General features: G+C 42.3%; 1 protein-coding gene across 1 annotated transcript in view; it reads left to right on the top strand.

The window, feature by feature from the left end:
• The first annotated feature begins 7180 nt into the window (after window positions 1–7180).
• The window catches only part of kif26ab (kinesin family member 26Ab), a 79868-nt gene continuing 74660 nt past the window's right edge, over window positions 7181–12388 (top strand). Inside the window, exons 1-2 of the mRNA XM_074691739.1 lie at window positions 7181–7455; window positions 7645–7863. Coding sequence (XP_074547840.1) covers window positions 7393–7455; window positions 7645–7863 — 282 coding nt within the window. The 5' untranslated portion in view covers window positions 7181–7392. The remainder of the gene's footprint in view (window positions 7456–7644; window positions 7864–12388) is intronic.

Below are 12388 nucleotides of genomic sequence, written 5' to 3'. Positions count from 1 at the left end.
AAATGTGCTCTGAATAATAATTGGATCCACTGCCACTGCCGAAGGCCCCTGAAGGAATTCAACATTAAAGCCACACATGAAGCTTGTGAAACACTTTCCACTGAAATCGTGTTTATCTACCAGAAATTCAACAACTGTTTAAAAGACAAAGCAACACAGAAGTCCATGTGACTCTCCGGCCTGCTCTGGCTGGTATCTGTGTCTTGAGGGCGGCTGCCCCGTTGTGCTCAGTGAAGGAACCCAGCTCGTCCGGTCGGACCAGCATGGGCCTCATTCCTCCCTGAATGAGAGACTTGTATGAACCTAGCCCTAAAACACTATATAAAGAGCTCTTAACTCTGCAGTCACTCAGTCTGAGCAGGGATGACACTAAGACAACACCATTTCAAGAGACAGAGCTCCCTAACCCCAGGTAAGCACCTTTACTTACTGCTGGTCTTGTTGTAGTCTTGTTTTGGTGTATATGGGAACTGAAATCTGCGATCATGATGAAACTAACTGGCTATTCTCTCCCTTACAGAGAGGAATCAAAACTCTGAAGGACATTTTTTTCCCTGGAGAAAGTGTAGTCTCTCTGATTAAGTGGTTCTCAACAGTTCAACAGTTCTTTGAGAAAATTGTGAAATGTTTAGGACCACTTGACCAGTCAGACAAATGCTGTCAGCTCAGGAAAATCCACCTTTAACGGATCTTAAGGACACCTCCCGAAACCTTTAATGCCTTCAATACAACTGTGTGATTTCCTGCTGATGTTTCTCCCTGTCTTCTGCTCTCATTGTGCCCCCTTGTGTTACAGTAACAACTGCAGTCCAGGTTCTGTGAGTATGTGGGGAGCTGTAAAAATCAGCAGGCTTTAGTAATTCCATTCTGCTGGCACATGTGCAGATTTTTAACAGCGCTGCTGCTGCGGCTGCAACACTAGTCCTTTTTGTGCTTTACTGTTGCCACCATTCAGAGGTACTGATTAAAACAAGTCAATAAAAGATCATTTGTCTGTTGAGTCCTGTGTGGGGGGGACGATGGAGTGTGAGTCTGCAGAGATGGTCGCTGTCCAAAGTACTGAAGCTTGGTGTGAAGGTAGAGGCAGCCAAATCTCCACACTTCTTTTCATTTCTCCCCCTTTAAAAAGTCCAAAATCAGGCAAAATGTGACACTCTGGGATAACTTGTCCCTGCGTTTATAAACAAACCTAACAGTAAGTTTAGTTAAACTTTTTTTCAGACAGCAAATTCCTCGGTTAAATTCTTAACTCACGTTTGCACACACGTTTCTAGTTTTCAGGACTAGTTTCGTGGGAAACCCTGATTTAAAGACTCAAAAGCTGACACAACCCCAGCAAGAAAATCCGTCCGCCTTCCCCCCAGTGGGTAAAGGCTACTTTATACTGCATAAATCATTCATGAAAGCACCGTGCACCGATTATTCCCCCTCTCCTCCTAGACAGCCCCTTCTCCCATTTCCCTTTGATCTCCTCCATGCGCCAAGAACTATCAATATTTGCTAAACGCTTCTCACAAAGCCTGTCCGTGAAGCTGCACGGGTCTCACAGGCAGGGGAGAAGACATCGGAGAGGCTTTAATGAGATGCCCAGAGCGATTTCTCTGTACGTGCACGAGGGCAGCAGATGTAGCAGCACGTGCAGTCCCCGGGGACACGCCCCTCCCCTTACGACGACCGTCCTCGGAAGAGGACCCAAACCCAGACCTCCTACGGGAGAGCAGGGTGGGTGACGTACGTGGTAAATCATCTTCACTGGGGATTGTAATTGCCGGTTTGCTGACAAGCCCGCGCGTGCGTGGGTGTAGTCCTGTGCGTGATTGGCTGAGAGGTTTGCAAGGTGTTTGTGCGATTAAAAATAATTTATTCATCCCTGGGATATTTATTATTAACTCCCCTCTGCTAAACTGCCAAAGCTTGTTGCATGAAATTTGTAATCATATCTGACCTGCTGAAAAATAAAAAACTTGTTGCAAGTACCCAAACTTTTTTTCCCTGACTTTTCCAGTAACCTTCAGCTGTTGAGTGGGAAACACTAATTTGATCAGATGGCCTTTCCTCACACAAAACGTGAGTTAAAGATGAAATTTAACTTCCTAGACAACCATCTGGACCCAGCGTAGGTGCCATGTGGGCCAATACGGACCTATCAAATGATTAAAGGGAAAATACACCAAGAATTTGGATTTCCCTTCACCTAAGACCTATATTTTTGAAGTTTACTGGAAGTCTGTCACATAATAATTACTGGACAACAAAAAGTTGGCTCACGTCAAATATGTCGGTGATATGAAAGGAGGACCAAACTTGATAGATCAAAAACAAGGTATAGCTCATTGCATTATGGGAAATGTAGTGGGTTTTTTTATATATATATTAAACCATCTTAGTTGGGCAGGTGTGGTCAAATAAGCGTATGCTGCCCAGATGGGAGAAAAAAAACTATTTATAGGGGAGTATGAAACCATTCTAAGAGAGTGATAGAAAAATAATTAACTGAAATATAGAATTAAAAAACATGACAGAGACCCATTTCCCTCTCATGCTTGAAGTAAGTGTTATTTGGATGCATTGCATTCTGTTGTGAATCAGGGGGAAAAACATGCTGTCCCTGAGCTCACCGTCTGTGCAGCTGCCCTACATGGATGATGACATCACCACCTCAGTCTGTTTCAGAGCCACTGAGCTGCAGGTTGAAACGCATTGAAATTCATACATAAAGACTGACAAAGAGATTTCTGTTTGACGATAAGTTTAAAGTCATGTTCAAACTTCAAAAACTGCTCTTTGAGTCAGAGGCATTCTGGTCCATTTTCTGCCTTTTTATAAGTAGTTTTGTAGTGATAAGTGACTCAGACATTACTCTCGATTTGCTGAGTTCACTTGAAGGCCTTTTTTTCCTTCTGAACTTGTCCTGCTGTCTTAAATTGCTCCTGCTGTCATGACACTGCTGACTGGAGTAGAATTAAAAGTGTTCACACAAACTCTAGGATGCTTTCATCTGAGCAGGATGAGGAGAAACAGATTTTTCTTACTGCAGTTCACTGACAAGCAACTTGTTTTTTCTTTAGCAATCAGGTTTGTGTTCTTTGAACAGTGTTTTTACAGGTCTTTGAATATGTATACTCTTCTTTTTCTGCCTGTTTCTTTTTGGATTAACCTACAAGTCAGTCTGAATTTGAAAAGCAGGAGTGAGAAAAAAATGTGTTTAGACTTTCTTCTCCCTAGGTTGGCCCAACTAGAACATTGACTGGACCACATCAGTAGCATTAGTGTGCAAATATGACGGATGGAAATACAAACACACTTTATAGATAAATATTAGTTTACTGTCTAGACCAGTTACATTTAGGTATCCACTAAAATTACAGGGGAATTTAGAAATAACGCATCCAAGTGGTGACATTTCTGTCTTCTCACCTTAATCATTCAAGGGTTAAAATATAACATGTTGACCAAGGCCGTTTAAACGACAACGTTTCATCTGAAAACGCTAAAACGCTGTGAAACGCAATGAAAAAAAAATCTGCGTTTACACAGAAAGGCTGATGGACTGAAAACGCTGTAGTAAGCATGCCAGGCCTGTAGGTGGTGCTATAACGGCCTTGTCAAGAAGCTGCTTTTGGGAGATTTCCACGGAAGTAGAGTTGATCCGATCATCAGGTGAATTGGGGAATACTAAGAGCAGAAGTGGAGCAAAAGATGCACATTTTGTTGAAAGACAGTCAGCAGACACAGGAGATTGAGCAGAACAAGCACGATACAGTAGTTCGCGACGATCGTAACAAGGGTACTCTTGTCCTGTTCGCTGACATCGAACTCCGCGCGACGTCAGCGTTTCCACTGAATATGCCGGCTTACTGTTTACACGGCAACGATGTTGGGAGCGTTTCAGAAAAATTCCACTCTGGAGACCGTTTTCAAAAGTTTATGCTTTGGGTCGGCTGAAACGCTGTTTCTGTCTAAACGCGAGGCTGAAACGCAACAAAACTTTTGCGTTTCACCCTAAAACCGTTGTCGTGTAAACGGCCCCTATGAGTCTTGTTTGCCACAGGAAAAAACAATGGCCAACTCCTGCACTCTGTCTCATGAAAATCAAACTGGTTGGCAACATTTAGGTACCAAAGAATTATCCATCTTCTGTCATTTAAAGGGAAAGAGAATTCTGGCAGCCTGTTGCAACACTACTCAAAAAGTTCATTCAATTCACCACTTTTTTCCACAGAAAAAACAGCCAATCAGAGCTTGGGATTTTAGGGCCAGGCCCCCTCTGCCCGTTTCTGTTGACACGCCCCTGGAACCAGACGCCTCAAGTCCAGTAAAGTGGCAGATTTATGTATTTATTTATTTATTTTGGTTAATTGTCACAGCATATTCCAAACCGTCATCCATCAGGGTGATATATCGTTCATTCCTGCTGGGTTCAGCCATTTCATCTGCGAGATAACCATCCCCAACCTGGAGAGGCTATAAGGCTATTCTAGAAGGCTGGAAGGCTATTCATTGGATATCGATCAGCAATCACGAGGTCTGACCGAGTCAAAGACATCAGACTCAACCACAAATGAGTGAAATCATCATGTTGATGATGAGGTTTATTCACTGTTGGTTGATTTTTGCAAGTTGGTCACTATAGTTTTTAAAACCACAGTTAAAGAGAATAATAAATAAATAAATAAACAATAGAAATAAGTTTGTTTCATTTGAAAAAAAAACCCCACATACTTACAGTTCATCCTCATCGTCACAGTAAGCATTTGAGTGTCATTTGATATGTCCATGTTGCAATTATAATGATAAGATTTTAATGCAGTATAACAGCTAAGCGTATAGGGAAACCTCTACAGCACTATCATATAGAAGAATGACACAACCTATGATGAGGTCATTATGCTGCATCCCACACCGAGTCCCCACATGGACATATGTCATTATGGTTATGGTCAGAATTGTCACTGTTTTCTACATCTTAATGTGGGCAAATCGGAAGTGAGGACAGGTCATCATCAAGAGAGAGAAAAGAGAGGGGGACGACCGAGTGAGTGACTGCGGGAGAGGAGAAGAGAGAGAGAGAGAGGCAGGGGGAGATAGGATGAGGAGGGGGAGTGAGGGAGCGCCTGGAGAACAGAGAGCTGCAGACGCGCAAGGTGCCTCTTCGCTCTCAGACCTGCTCGGGCTCAAAGATCAGGGCACGAGGAGCAGCCTCAGGGTGGCTTAAACTTATCCCACTGGATGTAAACCCTTTTCTGTTTTACATGCCTGATGGATTGTATCGCTTTGCTGTCATCTCGGACTCCTGGAAATCTGAAAGGTGATTTTACGCACACGTGCGAGCGCTCACCGTGACTCGCTGGATGTCCGGATTAAAAAGCCTTGTGGATCTTTCTGGAGGGCACGAGAGAAATAAAATAAATGGATACACAAATCAAGTAGGTTTTTCGAGGAGTGGAGTATATTCTAGGCTACACTCGCAGCCAGTATGGCTCTGCCAAACTCATCGGGGTCCCCCGGAGCCGGGAAGCCCAACCCGAGCGTCATCGACCTGGGGACAATCTTCGTTGACTCAGATATCATATTTGGATTTACAAGTCACCTGCTGAAGAGGAAAACAAGGGTAAGATTCCACTGAAAGTAAAGGAAACAGATAACTGAAATAGGTCTTACGGGGGATTTTGTGTTTTAGAATGAACTGGAGAGATAACGGAACGGCTGAGTTGCGCTTGACAGCTCCTGTCCGGTGTTCAGGACATTGAACAGCACTTCGCTGCATCCCCATCTTTTATTTTCTATCTCAAATGTCATCTTTAGATGTACTCTATTATTATTATTATTGTTATTGTGCACTATTGCACTTTTTGGTGCGTAAAAGTGACTTTGACAGATATTAACTTTTATTTTGAAAATCTATTCCCGGTGGCCAAATACTACATAATGGTTTAAAAGTCATTATGATATTTATTTTGATTGTAGCTTAGCATTAATTAATATGCGTATTGCCCTACTAGATCACCATTTTATTTCTCGAATGACTGTCCTGACGGACACTTGGTTTGGATTTCTGTGCTTGCTCTCCCTCTTGAAAAAAGAACATGCATCCTTCTTAAAGTTATTTTATTTTTCTTTAAGTCTACAAGGCTCCAAAAAGAGAAACACGTATTATGCCCTGTTTACTTTACATTTCAACCCGTGAGATCTTTCTAACTGCGGTCTGAGTTGAACAAATCAGAGAACAAAAGATTCTGTGTTTCTCTAAATAGCCTCGGTCGTCTGAGGGCAAAGGAAAAGATACAAGCTGTTTCAGAGCTCCAGCTCTCGGGCCACTGTCGCTTACATCATCCACATGAAATATTTAAAGTTTACCAATTAAATATTTAGCCCAATCACCCTCCACCCTGTACCAGCCTGAGAGGTGCTGTTTTGTGATTTCACCAGAGGATGGCGCCAGACACCAACAACACACACACAAGGCAACCTTGAGCCCGGAGGGTGAGGCAACAGTTGCTGGTCCTGAAACGGAGCTCCCACCTTTCAGAAATGATCTCAGCTCAGAAATGCACTTTTTTATTTTATTTTATTTTTTATAATAAGCCGAGTAATCTACAAATTATCTGCCTGTAATATGAAAAGCGGTGTGCATTGTAGCTTTACAAAGCTTTTTTCTCAGGTAAAACATGTCAAAACTGAAATTCAACCAACAAGAAACAACATGCCAACTATGTCAAACCTTTTCAAAATCCACAGATTTCATTTATTTATTTATTTTCCTTTAATTCATAGAAATCCCAAACTTTATGATGTTAAAACAGTTCTGGTGGACTGTGGGAGAAATATGAATGAGACAGCAGGAAACACTTCAGCAAAATTGCCGTTTATAAAGATGTCTCTCTCTAGTTTGGTTGTTAAACTGCTAAAGGTGAAGCTTAAAACACCTGTATGAAGAGTTTCCTAAAGAGCAGAAAGTGTCCAATGCTTCTGAATTTTTCCAAAACTTTTGAAGGGGTGCTAAGAGAAGAGGCACATCTTAGTGGGTTAAATCCTTGAACCACACAATGGGTTTCATTTAACAGAGTGGTCTATGACTTGGTATTTAAAGCCCCTCCAGTGTGTGCAGAAAAAGTTTGCTTCAGCCCTCCCATTCTGGACTAACACCGCCTCCTGCACACGGCAGAGCGCTCTCCTGGACCAAAACTCCCCCTCTGTAAATGTATGGCACACACTCTCTTGTTGCTTTCGACCTGCAGCGACTGGTGCAGTACACAACCTGACAGATGACTGGAAACTGTCAGTCAGGTTTTCAGTGTAGCCTATGGCTCCTTTGCCCCGCGTTTTTCAGCGGGAAAACTTTCTGAGTTTGATAAAGACGTTCTCCTGGAGGTGTTAGCTTAATCTGCAAGGATGAGCTCGTTTCAGGGCAATTCTCCACCTGATGGAAGGGACCAGAACAACCGTGTGTTTACTGTAAGTGGCTGAGTTCACTAGTAAGTTCGTAGGTAGGATACTCACAGTTTGTATCTCGAGCATACGGCTGGTGCTCACGTGGACAGGTGCTCTGTATTTAGGCAGGTCGTCAAGGTTCAAACTAACACTTTCACTTTTCAACTCGTTGTGCTTAAAACTGAAGCTAACCAGAGTTTACTGTTGCTAAAGGTGGAGGGGTGTCCCAGTGGAGAGTCCCCGGTGACCCCCAGGAAGAGGCTCCACTCTACCGAGGACGCGCGCTGCAGTAGCCGGCCTCCCCCTGAAGGCGCCGGGTCAGTTTCCATCTCTGAGTCGGAGGAGAAGGGAGGCTTCTGCCAGCAATGTCAGAAGAAGGTGACAGAGCTGAAGAAGCAGGCGCTGGCCCTGGCTGACCAAAACTCATTGAAGGTTGGTTTTAAAAGTTTTCACACTCTTTCAGAACAAACACATTTTCAAATTTATACATGATTGCTCGTTATTTATAAGAATAACGTTAGAAACACTGTGATCACATGGGATTTAAAAGTCAAAACAAGGATTATTTTCCACCTGCACCTGCTCTGAACACTTGAATTTATGAACAATGTAATGTTATCCTCTCAATACTGAATTATTGTGCTAGGACAGCCCTCGTCTTCCTCTTGTAAAGTTGTTTATTGCATGTTTGACTTCAAATACCGGCCTTGGATGTGAAATGGACTGGCTTTTGAAATTTTGAAAGTGGCCCATTGTTTGGCTAAACAATGCTTATCTCTTTATTTTGCTGTTGGGCGTGGGGGGCTGCGACTTGGGGGGGAGTTTGGGAGTTGAAATGAGTGAGTTGCTCATGTTGGAGACTGCAGAGAGGAAGTCAAAGTCCCAGTCGACCTTCGCTGTGCATTGAAAGTGTTCCTGTATGGCTGCTCCCACAATTCCCACCGCTGTTAAATATAGGCCCAGAGACTGCTGCTGTTGTTGTGGCGGTCTGGGTGGGTTTTGCCCCCTTTGAGTCTGTTCTCCTTTGTTGAGAGTCACAAAGTTGGATTGGATTACGGCTCCTTAAAGTAACCCCAATCCCACATCACCCTTAGTCCAAGTAGGGGACATTTTTGAAGCACCTGGACTTTTTGTTTGGGATGTCTGCATGTGTGGTCTCATCTTTGTTCTGAGCCAATCAGACCTCTGTTCAGGTATCAGGTAAGTCCATCCTGTAAACACACAAAGCTGACCCCTGGCTGCCATTATCTACTCTGGGAACTGACCTCCCCTTTTTACTGTTGGACCCTCCAGCAGCACTCTCAGCCTTCACCAGATGCTCACAAATGGGAGCAGCCCCCTTTTCCTCCTATTTTGCACTTGTTGATAGCTAAATTGGGCTTTAATGCCAGGGTAGCAAACGCTGATGGCAGGACACTTCTATCGTAAAGGGGTTAAGGTATGTGTGTCTTTAACTACAGGATAAGAAACCCATTGTCTTTGCCCACCTGTAAGGCCTCATAGGATGGATGCAGTTATGGATGATCGCTTCCAAATTGCTTCCTTTGTGGAGAGAATAAGGCCAAAGGGGTCACTCAGGTGGCCCCGCTGGTGTGTCTGGGATCAGGCTACCTGTTAGGGTTTGGCTAGTGTTGTGTCTGCAGTCGTCATGGGAAAAACGATAGCAGAGACTGTTTACCCGAAGTCGCACTTCCCCTCCCTCCCCATTTTTTTTTTTTTTTTTTTTTGAAGAGGAAGTCAGCTTGGTCCCCAGACGTCCCTCTCCCCCTTTTCACCCAGCCTGTAGACGCATTGTTTGAATACAGTGGTGGTGGAGGTGGATACAAATTAAAGGAAGAGTGTTTCTGTCGGGTGAATACACTTTTTTTGTGGATGAAAACCTGAGGGAAAGTTTCTGAGGCCTCCCAGACAGCTTTTGTGTTTTCCTGTTTGGGTCTAAAGGAACCTGCTTAACACCATTTCCTGTTAAAAAAAAAGTCACACTGCAGCCCAGAGGGCCTCATAAAAAGCAACAGTTTTATGCTGGAACTGTATTCTGGTAGAAGCAGAATCAAAATGTCAACTTACTTTTAAATTCAGTTTGTGTTTCACAGCTTTCTTAATCAAGCTACATTTCAAATGCAGCTACATCCCCTTCTTACACATATTTAGAAGTGCTTCTGAAATATATTTTGACATCGTTTGAAAGTCTAAACCCTGAAATTAGCTTTGCTAAAACCATGTCCTTGAGCAAGCACCCTGTAAATTATGCTGAAGTTGTATTTTTTATGTTCATTAAGCATTAAAAGAACTCCTGGAAAAAAAAATGCCCTTTACCTAGAGGACAGGGAGGAACAGCAGAGACTCTGACAACCTCCAAACTGGGTATAGTCAGGGGAATTCACCGACTTCATTTGCATAATTAAAACCCACAGTAAGGAATGACTTCAGTAGTTTCAGTAGTGATAACTCGCAGACAGTCTGGGTTCAGTAATTGTAGACTCTGCTTTTTGTGGCTGGGCAGAGAGGCTAGGCGAGGTATGATGTGAAGAACCATGATCATTTAAACCACAACTTCAAAAAACACTAATTAGCCCCTGACTCTGATCAGTGTGTCGACACAGACAGACAGGGCTATACAGCTGGATGAGACCCAACTTTCCTCTCATATGCTCTTCTTTAGTAATGCAAGTCCGTAACCTTAGGGGGATACTTAATACTTTGTTTGCGCTGATGAGAAGTTATAAAAGGAGAGTTTTTCCTGTGGTTGTTCATCTACAGAACTTATAAAAATGTCGAGACATTGTTGCTGACAATAAAAGATGGTAAGATTAGTGAAGCGCTCAAAGCCTGCGGACATTCTGACCTGTAAGGATTATAACTCTTCCACAGACAGGCTGAATGCACTCAGACCCCTCAGTGACAATTTCGACAGAGGTGTTGTCACTCGATCAGTCTCTCTGCTCAGTTAGAGAGATAATGTTCAAGGGAATAAGAGCCAAGAGACATCATAAGTTAATTTTTTAATGCTAAAAAGTCAGAGGTTTACTAAAGTTTTAGAGAGGTACCATGATTTGCTTGCTTACATGCTAGTAGCTAACCTGACTCTCCTCAAAGGCGACAAAAACTCTTTAAATCAAAATAATGTGTGTTATTTGGACATGCCGTGTTAAAGATAAAACTAAACAATTATCTCCACTGCCCATGTCGTTGGACATACTTGACTCGGAGAGGAGATTTTCTGCTAGTGATGTGTGAGCAAACATTAAAAATGAAGCGTAACTGGCTTTAGCTAACAGGCTGAGCACAGGAAAACTAACAATGTCTAAACTAGGTTAGCTAGTTAGCAGCTAAGACATTATAAGCAATAGGGATGGGAATCAAAAACCGGTTCCTGTTGAGAATTGATAAGAAATGTTTCAATCCATCGAAATCGTTAGCCTTTGTGCTTAATGATTCTCTTATCAATTCTTGACATTGTGCTGGAGACACCGGGCATTATGTCGACTAGTCTGCTGTAGCTATCTTAGCTTAGCAGTTAGCTAACGTTTCCTAAGAAAACTCTGATTCAGAATTGTCAGCTTGAAGTTTTACTGAAGAACTGACTTCATAAAGAAATGTACATCAATGTCTCTCAGGAGATTCATATTCAGTACATTCCAAATGGTATAAATCACCTTATTTACCAAAATAACAAAATAGCGCAATCTTGATGCTAACGTATATGGGAAACTGCATTGATATGCTAGCAGTTAGCATACATCAGTGTAACTTCAGCTTCAGAATATAATTCCAACTTTCATCACAGAAACATATCACATCAACTTTGTAAAAATACTGAGAATTTCAAATGTCAAAAACTAACAGGCTATTGAAAGGCTCATGGCAGACTTCATAACTACGGAAAACTTCCAAACAACTTAAACCATTGCTATAACCACTTTGAGACACTAGATGGCCTACTTGAACTATTAACATATTACAACACAGTTCATCAACGTCACATTGTTTGCAATTTTTACCTGTTTCTGTATAACTATGCCCAGAAATATCCAAACTCAGGGATCAATTACATGTTACTCATTTACAGTATAAACTCAATTAAATGTTGTTGACACAGAAAACCTGTAAAGCTATTTTTTTTACCAAGAAAATTCACAACAGGAATTGATAAGGGAATCGATAAAGAATCGGATCCATTGAAGCAGAATCGATAAGAGCATCAATATGGCAAAAACTTATCAATTCCCATCCCGAGTAAGCAAACCTTACCCTAAAAGAAAAATGACGTCTCTAAAAACAAGGGTGAGATGTTACGTCACTTCTTGTTCGATTTAATGTTTCCTCTCATGACAGGTTGTTTTTGAAAATCAGAGCTGTTATAGGGTCACAGTTGGCATTGTTGCTTCTGTTAGCACTTATCGGTGTGAAATTTGTAGGTTAATTCCATGAACAATGTCTCTCATAACATTCTCCAACAGATCCTGACCTCAAACCAAATGTACTAGCCAAGATAGAAGACGGTGTTTGTTGCCCTCCGATGAGACTCTTCCTAACATGGAGATATGACGTCTATAGTTTCTAGCCAGTGATCTAGGGAGGATACAGTTTGGTTTGGCATGTTGTGGAGACTGCAGGTCACTAAATAAGTCAGCAGTGCTAAACACACGCTCATAAATACTGAGGTCTATGAATATACAAGCAGTCTTGGACCTCGTCAGAACACTGAATGATTAACAGACAACGTCCTGCGGGGCTGTGAGGTTTTGAAGATATGGATTAAGTTGTGCTGGTAAAGGTTGAGGTCAGTTGCAGCCAGGTCTGGATATATGGAGACTGAACTTTCAACGACAAGCTAAACATGCTCTGTATGCATATGAAGGTGTAATGAAGTTAAACCTTGGTGAGAGGATGAGCTGACAAACTATTAATTTTAAATACAGTACACTGCTCATTTATGCACAGCGTGTCTAGGCAT

This window comes from Halichoeres trimaculatus, unplaced genomic scaffold, assembly GCF_033239565.1.
Source record: "Halichoeres trimaculatus isolate MK-OKI-2021-1 unplaced genomic scaffold, fHalTri1.1 fHalTri1_scaffold_17, whole genome shotgun sequence".
Classification (NCBI taxonomy): Eukaryota; Metazoa; Chordata; class Actinopteri; order Labriformes; family Labridae; genus Halichoeres; species Halichoeres trimaculatus.
This window is presented reverse-complemented; position numbering and strand designations above follow the sequence as displayed.